Source organism: Uranotaenia lowii, chromosome 2 (assembly GCF_029784155.1).
Source record: "Uranotaenia lowii strain MFRU-FL chromosome 2, ASM2978415v1, whole genome shotgun sequence".
Taxonomy (NCBI): domain Eukaryota; kingdom Metazoa; phylum Arthropoda; class Insecta; order Diptera; family Culicidae; genus Uranotaenia; species Uranotaenia lowii.
Window position 1 is genome coordinate 213,338,301 of NC_073692.1, and position 12,294 is coordinate 213,350,594.

The following is a 12,294-nucleotide window of genomic DNA, read 5'->3' on the forward strand; positions in this document are numbered from 1 at the left end:
GCATAAAATAAGTGCACAGCCGCCGCCATGGGGGAAAATACCCCGCCATGGGGAAAGTCCCCAATCCCATCAAGCTCCAATCAAAGACAAATCCCTGAATGGATGGATCCGAACGGAGCACACGGACCGATTAAGTTCCTGCTGCTCAAACCCGCCCCAAACAGCAAACTGCCAACTTACCCATTCATAATCTCAAAAACCGTCGAGCTCGCCGCCGGGCAAATCGTAGGAGGACACCCGTGCGACCAAGGACAAGCTTATCTGCTCAAAGTACGATCCCAAAAGCAAATTGACAAACTGTTATCCGTCAAACAGTTGATTGATTCAACTCCCGTCACCGTAGAGCTCCACCCAACACTCAACAGCTGCAAATGCGTGGTAACTTGCCTGGAAGTTGCTGGCGCTACTGACGAGGCATTAACCAAAGACCTTGCCAATCAAGGGGTAACCAACGTGTACCGATTTACCAGAAAGATTGACGGAAAAATTCAACCCACCAACACCTTTGTCCTAACCATCCAAGGAACCCTAGTTCCCACCCACATCCGATTCGGCTTCATTCAAGCTCAAACCCGTCCGTACTACTCTCGACCAATGACTTGCTTGCAGTGTGGCATACTTGGACACACCAAAAAGCACTGCAAGAATGATGTCACCTGCCTTAACTGCGGAGAAAAGCAAAGCCACAAAGACTGCCAAAAAACACCCTACTGCGTAAATTGCCAAGGCTCCCACCCCAGCAACAGCCGATCTTGCCCTGCCTTCCAGGCCGAGCAGGAGATAATTAAAATCAGGACCGACAAGGGCATTTCACACAACGAAGCTGTTAAAGAATATCGTCTCCGCCAAAACCAAACAACATCAGTCCAACAGCGACTCAACCAAGCCAGCTTAAATTCCGCAATCAACGACAAGAACAAGGAAATATCAGAACTCAAACAATTGGTAGCCTGTCTCACCACCCAAATTGAGAAACTCACAAGCCAAGTGAAAAACCAAAATCAACCGGATCCAGGATCACACGAGGAATCTGACAGCGACACCGACATGACCAGTAACAGCTCCACAGTTAGCACAATCTCCACACCCAAGCGCTTTTGGAAGACATCCTCCGAAGACTCCCCCACCGGAGGTGACCCCATAAAAAGCCAAACAAAGGAACGACCCAAGAAAAAACGATCGCGCGGTCAGAAAAATCAAGCTCTCCCATCCACTTCGCAAACCACCCAGCCAGGTAAAACTACAACACCAGACCCCTCCAAGCAGTTCGGTAAGTCACAAAACCAAAACCGTTAAATTAAACCTATCCCAAACAAATATGGATACATCGTCAAGCACACTAAATAGAATGCAGAACCAATCTTACAATACCACCGTGACTAACCGACCCGCTCAAAAAAAATCTCAAAATTTTGCCATCCAGTGGAACACTAGAGGCCTCACAAAAAGACTTCCTGATATTCAAATCCTCCTTTCAAATGCTTCACCGACTATTTTTGCCATCCAAGACATACTTACGAACTCCAAAATCCCTCAAAACATCATAAAAGGATACAATCTACATACGATATCCGACCCATCATCACGCCAAGGCGCCGGTCTAGCCGTAAAAATCAACACCCCATACAAACTTCTCAACATCAACACCACTTTAAACGCAGTCTGTGTCAGAGTCCACACACCGATAGACATAACCGTCGTATCTCTCTACATTCCTCCACAACTGCCCTACCATCAGTTCACAAGTGAAATAGAGCATCTCTTATCCGAGCTTCCACCCCCTTTCATCATCATGGGTGACCTAAACGCCCACTCCACTAGCTGGGGCAGTTCCCACACCACCAATAAAGGCTCCTTTTTGGAAGACCTAGCCTTAAGCCGAAACTTGACTATTTTAAACAACTTGCAACCAACCAGAATAGACCCTGCCTCCGGCAATATGTCCGCTATCGACATCACACTGGTCTCATGGGAGCTCGGACCAAAGTTTGGTTGGCAAATTTTTGACGACACCTTCGGCAGTGACCATTTCCCTATCTTGATTAAGCTCGAACACCCTACACCTAAATCCGCGACCAGACCTCGCTGGAAGTACGACGAGGCAGACTGGATAGGATACCAAATGGAAGTCGATAAATCCCTAGCCCTTGAAACATCGTTATGCATCCCCTCTTTCACAAAAATACTTTTGGAAGCAGGAACTAAAAACATCCCGAGGACCAGCGGCGTCCCCGGCAAGACTGCAGTCCCTTGGTGGGGTCCAGAAGTCCGTTCCGCCATTAAAAAAAGGCGGAAAGCACTACGATACCTGGAAAGAATTCCAAATGATGATCCTAGAAAACAACAGGCACTCTCAGAATTCAAGACAGCCCGTTCACTAGCCAGAGCCGTAGTTCGCACCGCCAAAGCCAACAGCTGGCAGAAATTCACAGAAGAGGTTCATCCAAACACCCCAACCAATGTTCTCTGGAACAAAATAAAAATACTCAACGGCGAACACCGAAGCAATCCCTTCCATCTTCTCCTGAACCAGAAATACATAAACGACCCTTCCACCCTAGCCAACTCCTTCTGCTCCCACTTTGCATCCATATCATCTCCTTCAAACACCACTATGCTACCTTTGCCAACAAACCCATCCCTGAACGAAAGGATCTATAACACCAACTTCTCTTTCGACGAACTTGAGGCAGCGTTCAGGAAAGTCAAGGGCCTCTCAGCCGGCCCCGACGATATTGGTTACCCCTTTTTAAAAAACCTATCACTCACCGGCAAAACAACACTTCTCCATATCTTCAATGAAATCTGGATAAATGGCACTTTCCCCAACTGCTGGAAACTGGGTCTAGTCATCCCTATAGTAAAGCCTAAACAAGATCCTCACCTCCTGGATAGCTACAGACCCATTACTTTGCTGGCCTGCACTGGCAAGATAATGGAACGAATGGTAAACCGACGACTCCACGCCATCCTCGAAGGACAGTCTCTGCTAGATCATCGCCAATATGCCTTTCGTAATGGTCGATCCACCGACGACTACTTTCAAGAATTAGAAATGCTTCTTGATTCACCCTCCCAAAGGAACTACCATACAGAGTGTTCCTCTCTCGACCTGTCTAAAGCATTCGACCGTGTCGACAGAGTCGCTATCATAAATCAATTGAACGAATGGGGAATAGTAGGAAGGATAATGCACTACATAACTGACTTTCTATCAGATCGCAGCATCCAAGTCCTCGTAAACGGCACTCGCTCCGAAAAAATAACAGTCCACGGAGGGGTCCCTCAAGGATCAGTGATAGCCCCCACCCTATTCCTCATCGCAATCAACTCCATCTTCCAAAAAATCCCGCCAAACATACAAGCACTGGTCTACGCAGACGACATTCTGCTCATATCAACATCAGCCTTTCCCAAGACTACCAGGAAAAGACTCCAAGAAGCCTTGACCGAAATAGCAAACTGGGCACCCACTGTGAGCTTCCAGTTCTCACCCAGTAAATCCTGCCTCCTACATATCGGTCCAAATCGAAGAAAACTCAAGAAATTGCCCGACCTCACCATCAACAACCAAATAATACCACTGACCCGCTCCACCCGCCTACTTGGTATTTGGGTGGATGACCGACTAAACTTCAATCTTCATCTGAACCAGATTCGAAAGAATGCCAAAGCTAAGTTATCCATCCTTCAAATCCTAGCCAACAAAACCAGCCACGCTCACAGAGATTCCCTCTTTCGCTTCCTCCACGGTTGGTTTCTTCCTTCAATCCTACACGGGCTGGGCCTACTCAGCCGAGCTAGTTCAGAAATCATCAACAAATTGGAACCTCTGTACAATCAAGGTGCGTATATATTCAGGAGGTGTTCCCGAATAACGAATTCCCGATTCAGCCATTTTGGCTATGTAGGCTATGCAACTATGCGGAACTCATGAAGTTTGTTTACCAACAAACCACAGAAAAGCTGAGCAAAAAATAAACAAACTCATTGAGAGCCCCGCTCACTCCTCGCCTACTTACTGTGAAAGTCGGAGAACCTAGTGTATCTAAGAACCTTGTGTACAATAGCTGCATACGAATCATTGGCTCCGCTTTCTGCACCAGCCCAATCAGTTCACTGATGGCTGAGAGCGGCCAAACCCCATTCAAATACACAATCGCTAAACTTCTATCATCAAAAGCCGTGCGTTGGCTCTCAAATGGGGGCTCCAGCGAATACCAAATGGTTGCTAGAACGAACACCCTCCTCTCCAACCTGACGGGCAACGAAATCCCACCGATCTGCCCCAGACCAGAACCTCGTATTAGTTTCTGGAACGATAAAACTCCCATAGTAAATTTAAGCCTGATGCGAGTTATTAAAAAAAATGATCCCCCAACAATCATTCAAGCCCACTTTAGACAGCTTGTGGAACATAAATTTGGCCACCTCCCTCACGCATACACAGATGGTTCCAAAACCAACAACGGCCGAGTCGGGAGCGGCGTATACAATGGTAACAACAATCTAAGCCTACCTATCCCATCGCAATGTTCGGTCTTCAGCTCCGAGGCATTCGCAATACTAAAAGCAGCTGAAACATACGATCCAAAAACTGTCATCTTCAGCGATTCGGCCAGTGTGCTCTCCGCCTTGTCACACGGCAACATTAAACACCCTTGGCTACCAACCATCACCAAAATAGCTCTCCAAAAGCAAATCACCCTTTGCTGGGTACCGGGGCATGCCGGAATCCCCGGAAACGAAGCCGCCGATCGACTTGCAGCCGCAGCCACGCATTCGGATCCCCCGCCGATAGCCATTCCTCAACAAGATGCCCTCAACTTCATAAGAAGGTCTCTACAAGAATCCTGGGACATCGAATGGAACTCCAATCTCCATGCAAAGTTGCGTGAAATAAAAAACTCCACGGTTAAATGGACAGACAGACCGACCCAAAATGAAAGAAGGGCTCTTACCCGCCTCCGTATCGGCCACACTCGCCTCACACACGAACATCTTTTGACTAAAAGCCACCCTCCAATCTGCCCATGCTGCGACACAGAAATTACCATCAAACACATCTTGGTTACATGTCCTCAATACCATCTTATCAGACAGACCTGCCGTCTTGCAACAAGCCTAAGGGAAATTCTAAGTAACTGCCCGGAAGAAGAGACCAAGGTTCTGGCTTTCCTTCGGAAAGCCAAACTCTTGCATAAAGTCTGAACTAAAAACCACCCCAATGACCATAATGGGTTAAACACCATTTTCATCGAGGAAGAATGACCTAAATGGGTTAAACTCCTATCAAAAACAAAAAAAAAAAAATCTGTTGATGTACAAATAATACTACCACTTGTGAATCTGCACGATTTCAAGAGGGTTGGTATTGGTGCAATTCTCCGAGCAGGGTTGCCAACATTTTTTTTCAAAAATCAGGGAGCTGGTGAAATAAAAATCAGGCAAAATCAAAAGGACTGAAGCAACTGTCAATTCACATACAAACGGACCGTACTGACATTTTGGAACCAGAACGTCAGTTTCCCTTTGATTTCAATTGCATTTTGGTACCAAAACGTCAGTGCGGTAGTGAAATGTCAGTTCGGAAATTTTCTTCTCTTTCAGGCTCTTGACAACATCAGGCTACGTTGCAGTAACGGAAATTTTGCTCAAAGTGATGACTTCTTTTATTTTGTTGGTCATGGCTCCACATTTTCACTAAAATATGTGTTGTGGCCCTACCTGGTTGAATAATTCTACTGAATCAAAGCAATCCAAAGATTCCCTTTGATTCCCTTTTTCAAATAAGAATTAAAGGGAATCTTTATAAGGGAGTCATATTTTCACTTTTTAACTTCAGCAATGGTACCTAATCCAATTCCTTACTACCCATTTTTCATCGCATTCGCAAAAATCAGGCATATTTTATAAAATCAGGGAAATTTAATGGTTTATAAGGTTATCAGGTTGAGCCTCGAAAAATCAGGCAAATCCTGAAAAATCCTGAAATCCTGAAAAAAACGAACGACTTCAGTTGATAGAATATTGTTGTGACGGATGGACGTGTTATCACAGCGAAGTGTTATGCGTTTCTTCCAAAGATATTTTAGAATGCCCAAAGTCACTTGGAAAGAGGGAAATATCCGCTGGAATAAACAGGTATAAATGCTGGAGTTTTGTCTTGAAACCGAGTAAGCCGATGATCACAGAAGCGTGGACTTGGTTTCACATCACGGGTACAGTCTTCGTTGCCGGCCCGGATGGGAATTGTGGCCAGAGGCCCTAGGTGGGCTTTAAGGCGTAGGGGTACATAGCATCTAGAGTCGACCAATTGCACCCATGGACCCAGGGCAGCAAAGTGGGGAGACGTGGTGTCTAGCTGTTCCTTGGAATGCAATCCCTAAAAAGGATTTACCACCTGGGTGATCAACTAATAAAAAAAGACTACGCCGCCAGAAGCTTCTGAGCCTGCCTCTTCTTCGACGCCCATCTGGATTCCAGTCAAGCGCCTCTCTGCAAATCTAGTTTTCATTTCTTCGCAGCGTGTGCCCAATCCATCTCAATTTACGTTCCTGAATCTCGATTCCTAGCGCCTTTTGATAACAGTTCCACGTTTAAGATCGAGTTGCCAGGGTACCAAGAGCCGAAAAATATTCTGCAGGAGCGTTTTACAAAAACTTGCACATTGCGCGTCGTCACCGCATATGTGCACCAAGTTTCGCACCCGTACAACAATACGGATTTGACGTTTGAGTTGAAGATTCGGATTTTCGTTCGTAGAGAGATCTGGCGTGACCGCCAGATGTTTCAGACACTCTCAAACTAAAACTGGACTTTTCTAATCCGGGTCTCGATGTCTTTCTTAGTACCACCATCATGCATTATCTTGTTACTTACTGGAACAAAACAATGGACATCAGGACTCTCTCTGCTTGTGCTCGTCGATTTCGAATAAGCATTCGAGACGAGTTTAAAGACGGTTGGGTTCAGTGTTATAGGAAGCATACTTTTTGATCACATAAATAGGATGTTTGAAATATGAAGGTAAAAGGTAGAGTGTTTCGGACTGAACAAAAACAAGCAGAGTTTCAGATTAAAATTGCTGATTTATAATCGATCTAGTTTATTTCTTCATTACAGTTAATGGTTCCAGAGTGTATCGTACATGGTTTTGCGCTTGCTCGAACTAGGTCAATTGTTTACAGGTTTAGAGCTCCGGGTTGTGCTATTTACGTGCCAAGTTTCAAAAGTGTTTGAAATTTTTGTTGTTCTTACTGTTGATGGTTTTCATTCTATTCACACTGTCTGTTTTAATTTGATGTGATCTGATTTAAAATGCTAGTTTTTTCTGTTTGTTATCAGCGCCGTTTTTAAAAACCGAATCACAGTTCTAGATTCAACTTCCGTCGATTTCCTTCCTGCGTTTTCTTGTAGCGACTTTCCTTTTCTCTTTTATCCTCCTATTGGGTACACTAAGACTAATAAATTATAACGGTGAGCCGGTAGGATTTTCTGTGGTTCGCATGTGTATGTACAATCAGATAATTGATTTACAAAAAAAAACGGCTTAACACTTAAGAGACCATTGTAACTTTGAGAATTTGATTATTCTACTACCATCATTTGGGTTGATGAGCGAAAAATGCCCGATTCCGATTAAGGTTCTATAGTTTTTTTGATACCGGCCTTTTTTGCTAACAAAACTTGCTCGATTAGTTTTTTTTTTTGCTTTGTTTTTTATGATACATTTTTACTTTAATTCCTCATTTACAGTTATTTACAAGATTGTTTAAACCGAATTAGCTGAAGTACGATTGGCTAGAAATCCGAGGGTACAAAACTGGTTTGAAAATAAAATACCGCGTGTTTTTTCTGTTTCAATAAATTAAGAATATCTTTGAAATGTTTCTAGATTATCATTACACAGGACATTTCCGCAGCCTTACCTAAAACTAAAAACATATATTGCCACCTGTTTGCGATTTTTTGAAACCGTTTTCCTTCCGGGAGGAAAAATGGTTCTAGAAATTACTGAACTATCTGCTGATCAACCTCGATCTGCTGACGATCTGAGGGATTCAGTTGCGCGAGTTTTGTGTTGTGTATTTTTATTTTTTTTTAATTGTATCTCCTCCAACCTTACGGGCTGCCCTGCATGCTGTCTTCACTCTCCAGATATGTCACGTAGGAATCCGTACTGTCAGGATGGTGCCCGCTCATGTCCATGTGAGCCCCCATTGGAGGACCCTGGCCTTGTGGGGGCATTTGGGGCATTCCACCACCACCACCGACGTCGTAGCCATGCATCTGCAAATAGAATAAGACGAGAATATTAGGAAAAAGAACATACATTTGAAATTTAAGGTCAAACAGAAATAAAAAAATCATTGTATAAAACCTGAATATTAGAAAACTTGAATGTGAACCAAAAAAAAAATCAGATTTCATGATGAGATTTCTGTTTTCGAAATTTTAAATTATGGATCGAATTCAGTTAGATTTCAGATTCAGATTTCAGAATCAAAATTCAGATTTCAGATTCAGATTCCAGATTCAGATTTCAGATTTAGATTTCAGATTTCAGACTCAGATTTCAGATTCAGATTTCAGATTTCAGGTTCAGATTTCAGATTCAGATTCAGTTTTCAGATTTAGGTTTCAGATTCAGATTTTAGATTCAGTTTTTAGATTTAGATTTCAGATTCAGATTTCAGATTCAGATTTCAGATTCAGATTTCAGATTCAGATTTCAGATTCAGATTTCAGATTCAGATTTCAGATTCAGATTTCAGATTCAGATTTCAGATTCAGATTTCAGATTCAGATTTCAGATTCAGATTTCAGATTCAGATTTCAGATTCAGATTTCAGATTCAGATTTCAGATTCAGATTTCAGATTCAGATTTCAGATTCAGATTTCAGATTCAGATTTCAGATTCAGATTTCAGATTCAGATTTCAGATTCAGATTTCAGATTCAGATTTCAGATTCAGATTCAGATTTCAGATTCAGATTTCAGATTCAGATTTCAGATTCAGATTTCAGATTCAGATTTCAGATTCAGATTTCAGATTCAGATTTCAGATTCAGATTTCAGATTCAGATTTCAGATTCAGATTTCAGATTCAGATTTCAGATTCAGATTTCAGATTCAGATTTCAGATTCAGATTTCAGATTCAGATTTCAGATTCAGATTTCAGATTCAGATTTCAGATTCAGATTTCAGATTTCAGGTTCAGATTTCAGAATCTGATTCAGTTTTCAGATTCAGATTTCAGATTCAGTTTTCAGATTTAGGTTTCAGATTCAGATTTCAGATTAAGATTCCAGATTCAGATTTCAGATTCAGATTTCAGATTCAGATTTCAGATTCAGATTTCAGATTCAGATTTCAGATTCAGATTTCAGATTCAGATTTCAGATTCAGATTTCAGATTCAGATTTCAGATTCAGATTTCAGATTCAGATTCAGATTTCAGATTCAGATTTCAGATTCAGATTTCAGATTCAGATTTCAGATTCAGATTTCAGATTCCGATTTCAGATTCAGATTTCAGATTCAGATTTCAGATTCAGATTTCAGATTCAGATTTCAGATTCAGATTTCAGATTCAGATTTCAGATTCAGATTTCAGATTCAGATTTCAGATTCAGATTTCAGATTCAGATTTCAGATTCAGATTTCAGATTCAGATTTCAGATTCAGATTTCAGATTCAGATTTCAGATTTCAGGTTCAGATTTCAGATTCTGATTCAGTTTTCAGATTCAGATTTCAGATTCAGTTTTCAGATTTAGGTTTCAGATTCAGATTTCAGATTAAGATTCCAGATTCAGATTTCAGATTCAGATTTCAGATTCAGATTTCAGATTCAGATTTCAGATTCAGATTTCAGATTCAGATTTCAGATTCAGATTTCAGATTCAGATTTCAGATTCAGATTTCAGATTCAGATTTCAGATTCAGATTTCAGATTCAGATTTCAGATTCAGATTTCAGATTCAGATTTCAGATTCAGATTTCAGATTCAGATTTCAGATTTCAGGTTCAGATTTCAGTTTCTGATTCAGTTTTCAGATTCAGATTTCAGATTCAGATTTCAGATTCAGATTTCAGATTCAGATTTCAGATTCAGATTTCAGATTCAGATTTCAGATTCAGATTTCAGATTCAGATTTCAGATTCAGATTTCAGATTCAGATTTCAGATTCAGATTTCAGATTCAGATTCAGATTTCAGATTCAGATTTCAGATTCAGATTTCAGATTCAGATTTCAGATTCAGATTTCAGATTCAGATTTCAGATTCAGATTTCAGATTCAGATTTCAGATTCAGATTTCAGATTCAGATTTCAGATTCAGATTTCAGATTCAGATTTCAGATTCAGATTTCAGATTCAGATTTCAGATTCAGATTTCATATTCAGATTTCAGATTCAGATTTCAGATTCAGATTTCAGCTCCAGATTTCAGATTCAGATTTCAGATTCAGATTTCAGATTCAGATTTCAGATTCAGATTTCAGATTCAGATTTCAGATTCAGATTTCAGATTCAGATTTCAGATTCAGATTTCAGATTCAGATTTCAGATTCAGATTTCAGATTCAGATTTCAGATTCAGATTTCAGATTCAGATTCAGATTTCAGATTCAGATTTCAGATTTTGATTTCAGATTCAGATTTCAGATTCAGATTTCAGATTCAGATTTCAGATTCAGATTTCAGATTCAGATTTCAGATTCAGATTTCAGAATCAGATTTCAGAATCAGATTTCAGATTTCAGATTCAGATTTCAGATTCAAATTCAGATTTCAGATTCAGATTTCAGATTCAGATTTCAGATTCAGATTTCAGATTTAGATTCCAGATATGGTTCATATTTTAGAATAATTTATTTAGGATTTAGGATCAATTTAGGATCGAAAAATCGACAATCGTAACAAAGGTCGAACCTGATTGACCAGATGCTGGAAGGCGGGCGTGTGCGGGTTGATGACTCCGTTTCCGTCCAGGTCCGAGTGCAGCGCAAAGTCGGACAGCGCCTTCCACGGGGGCTGATAGGAGGTTACCTCCAGACCGTGCAGATTCAGTGGAGAATCATGCCGAACCGGGGAGCTGGCGACCATTGGGATTCCCTGCATTCCGTAGCCCAGCTTGCGACCTTCCTGCCGGGGACGAGAAAATTGCGACTTAGTTTGAGGGCATAATTGAGAGGTGGATGCTGCGGGATACTACCTTTTCCTGTTGCATCTGGATCTTCATCTGGATGGTTTTCTTCTTGTCCTTACAGCGCTTGTTCTGGAACCACACTCGGATGACACGTGGCGAAAGGCCGGTCATTTCAACCAGCTGTTCCTTCATGAGGGCATCCGGTCGGGGATTGGCGTTGTAGCAGGTTCTAGAAGAAAGAAAAAGAATCACATATTAAATCAAATAAAACTTGAGAAAACCAACAAATTGGTCGGGTAGGGTTGAACAAATTAATTAACCTCCTCATGAAGTGTGACTGTGTAATGTCTAGGGGAAGATTTATTGTCAAAGTCAATCAAGCGGAAAATATCAAACCGGTAGCCAACAAACAAAACTGTTTGGAAGTCAATCTGTTTGACTGTTTGAATTCGCACAAGTCAGTTCAGGTGTTAAATTGACACAATCGAAGACCGGAGTTATGACTTCAATTCACCGCGGCATGACAGGATCGAGGTCTGGTCATTTGCAACTGCAGCTACAACGAGTTTTCTTGACAAATATTACTTTCAACGCTGACTATTGTTTATCATACTGAGGAACAATTGGAGACACGGCATAACAGAAAGACATTTTAACAGGGTTTTCGCAAAATTATCGCTCTAGAAGTTTTTAGATTTTTGACGGTCGCCATGGAAGAATAAAATCCATCGTTTACAAAAACAAACAGAGATGGATGTATTAAACGGATTATGCAATGGTTTGTTCCTACTTCAACATAAGAATTTATACTTATTGCCGAATGGAAGAACCAATCTTATTATTTTCGAGGTGCGCCTCACCTCAAGAATCGTTCCACCAAATTTCTTCCTATATCACTCTACAGATGGTTTTTTTTGTAACATGATGCCAAATTAAGCCAAAGAAGGACAAAACCTATTTTCTTGATATATATTTTATCTTCCTATCCATAATCAAATGTCGTTACAGGTCGTTACTAACTTCAATTTACTCTTTACTTTTTCATTGTAGCATGTTTGATATTTCCCTAGAAACATTCGACCGATCAATTCTTCGTTTTCTCAGTCTCTCAGGCCTTCGATATCCTCCAAATCGAAA

The 12,294-nt window shown here is 41.3% G+C and overlaps 1 protein-coding gene across 1 annotated transcript in view; it reads right to left on the reverse strand.

The window, feature by feature from the left end:
* Positions 1-7,071: 7,071 nt before the first annotated feature.
* LOC129749894 (insulin gene enhancer protein isl-1) overlaps positions 7,072-12,294 on the reverse strand; it is a 114,787-nt gene continuing 109,564 nt past the window's right edge. Inside the window, exons 6-8 of the mRNA XM_055745015.1 lie at positions 11,224-11,386; positions 10,941-11,153; positions 7,072-8,292 (exon numbers count right to left, since the gene is read on the reverse strand). Coding sequence (XP_055600990.1) covers positions 8,125-8,292; positions 10,941-11,153; positions 11,224-11,386 — 544 coding nt within the window. The 3' untranslated portion in view covers positions 7,072-8,124. The remainder of the gene's footprint in view (positions 8,293-10,940; positions 11,154-11,223; positions 11,387-12,294) is intronic.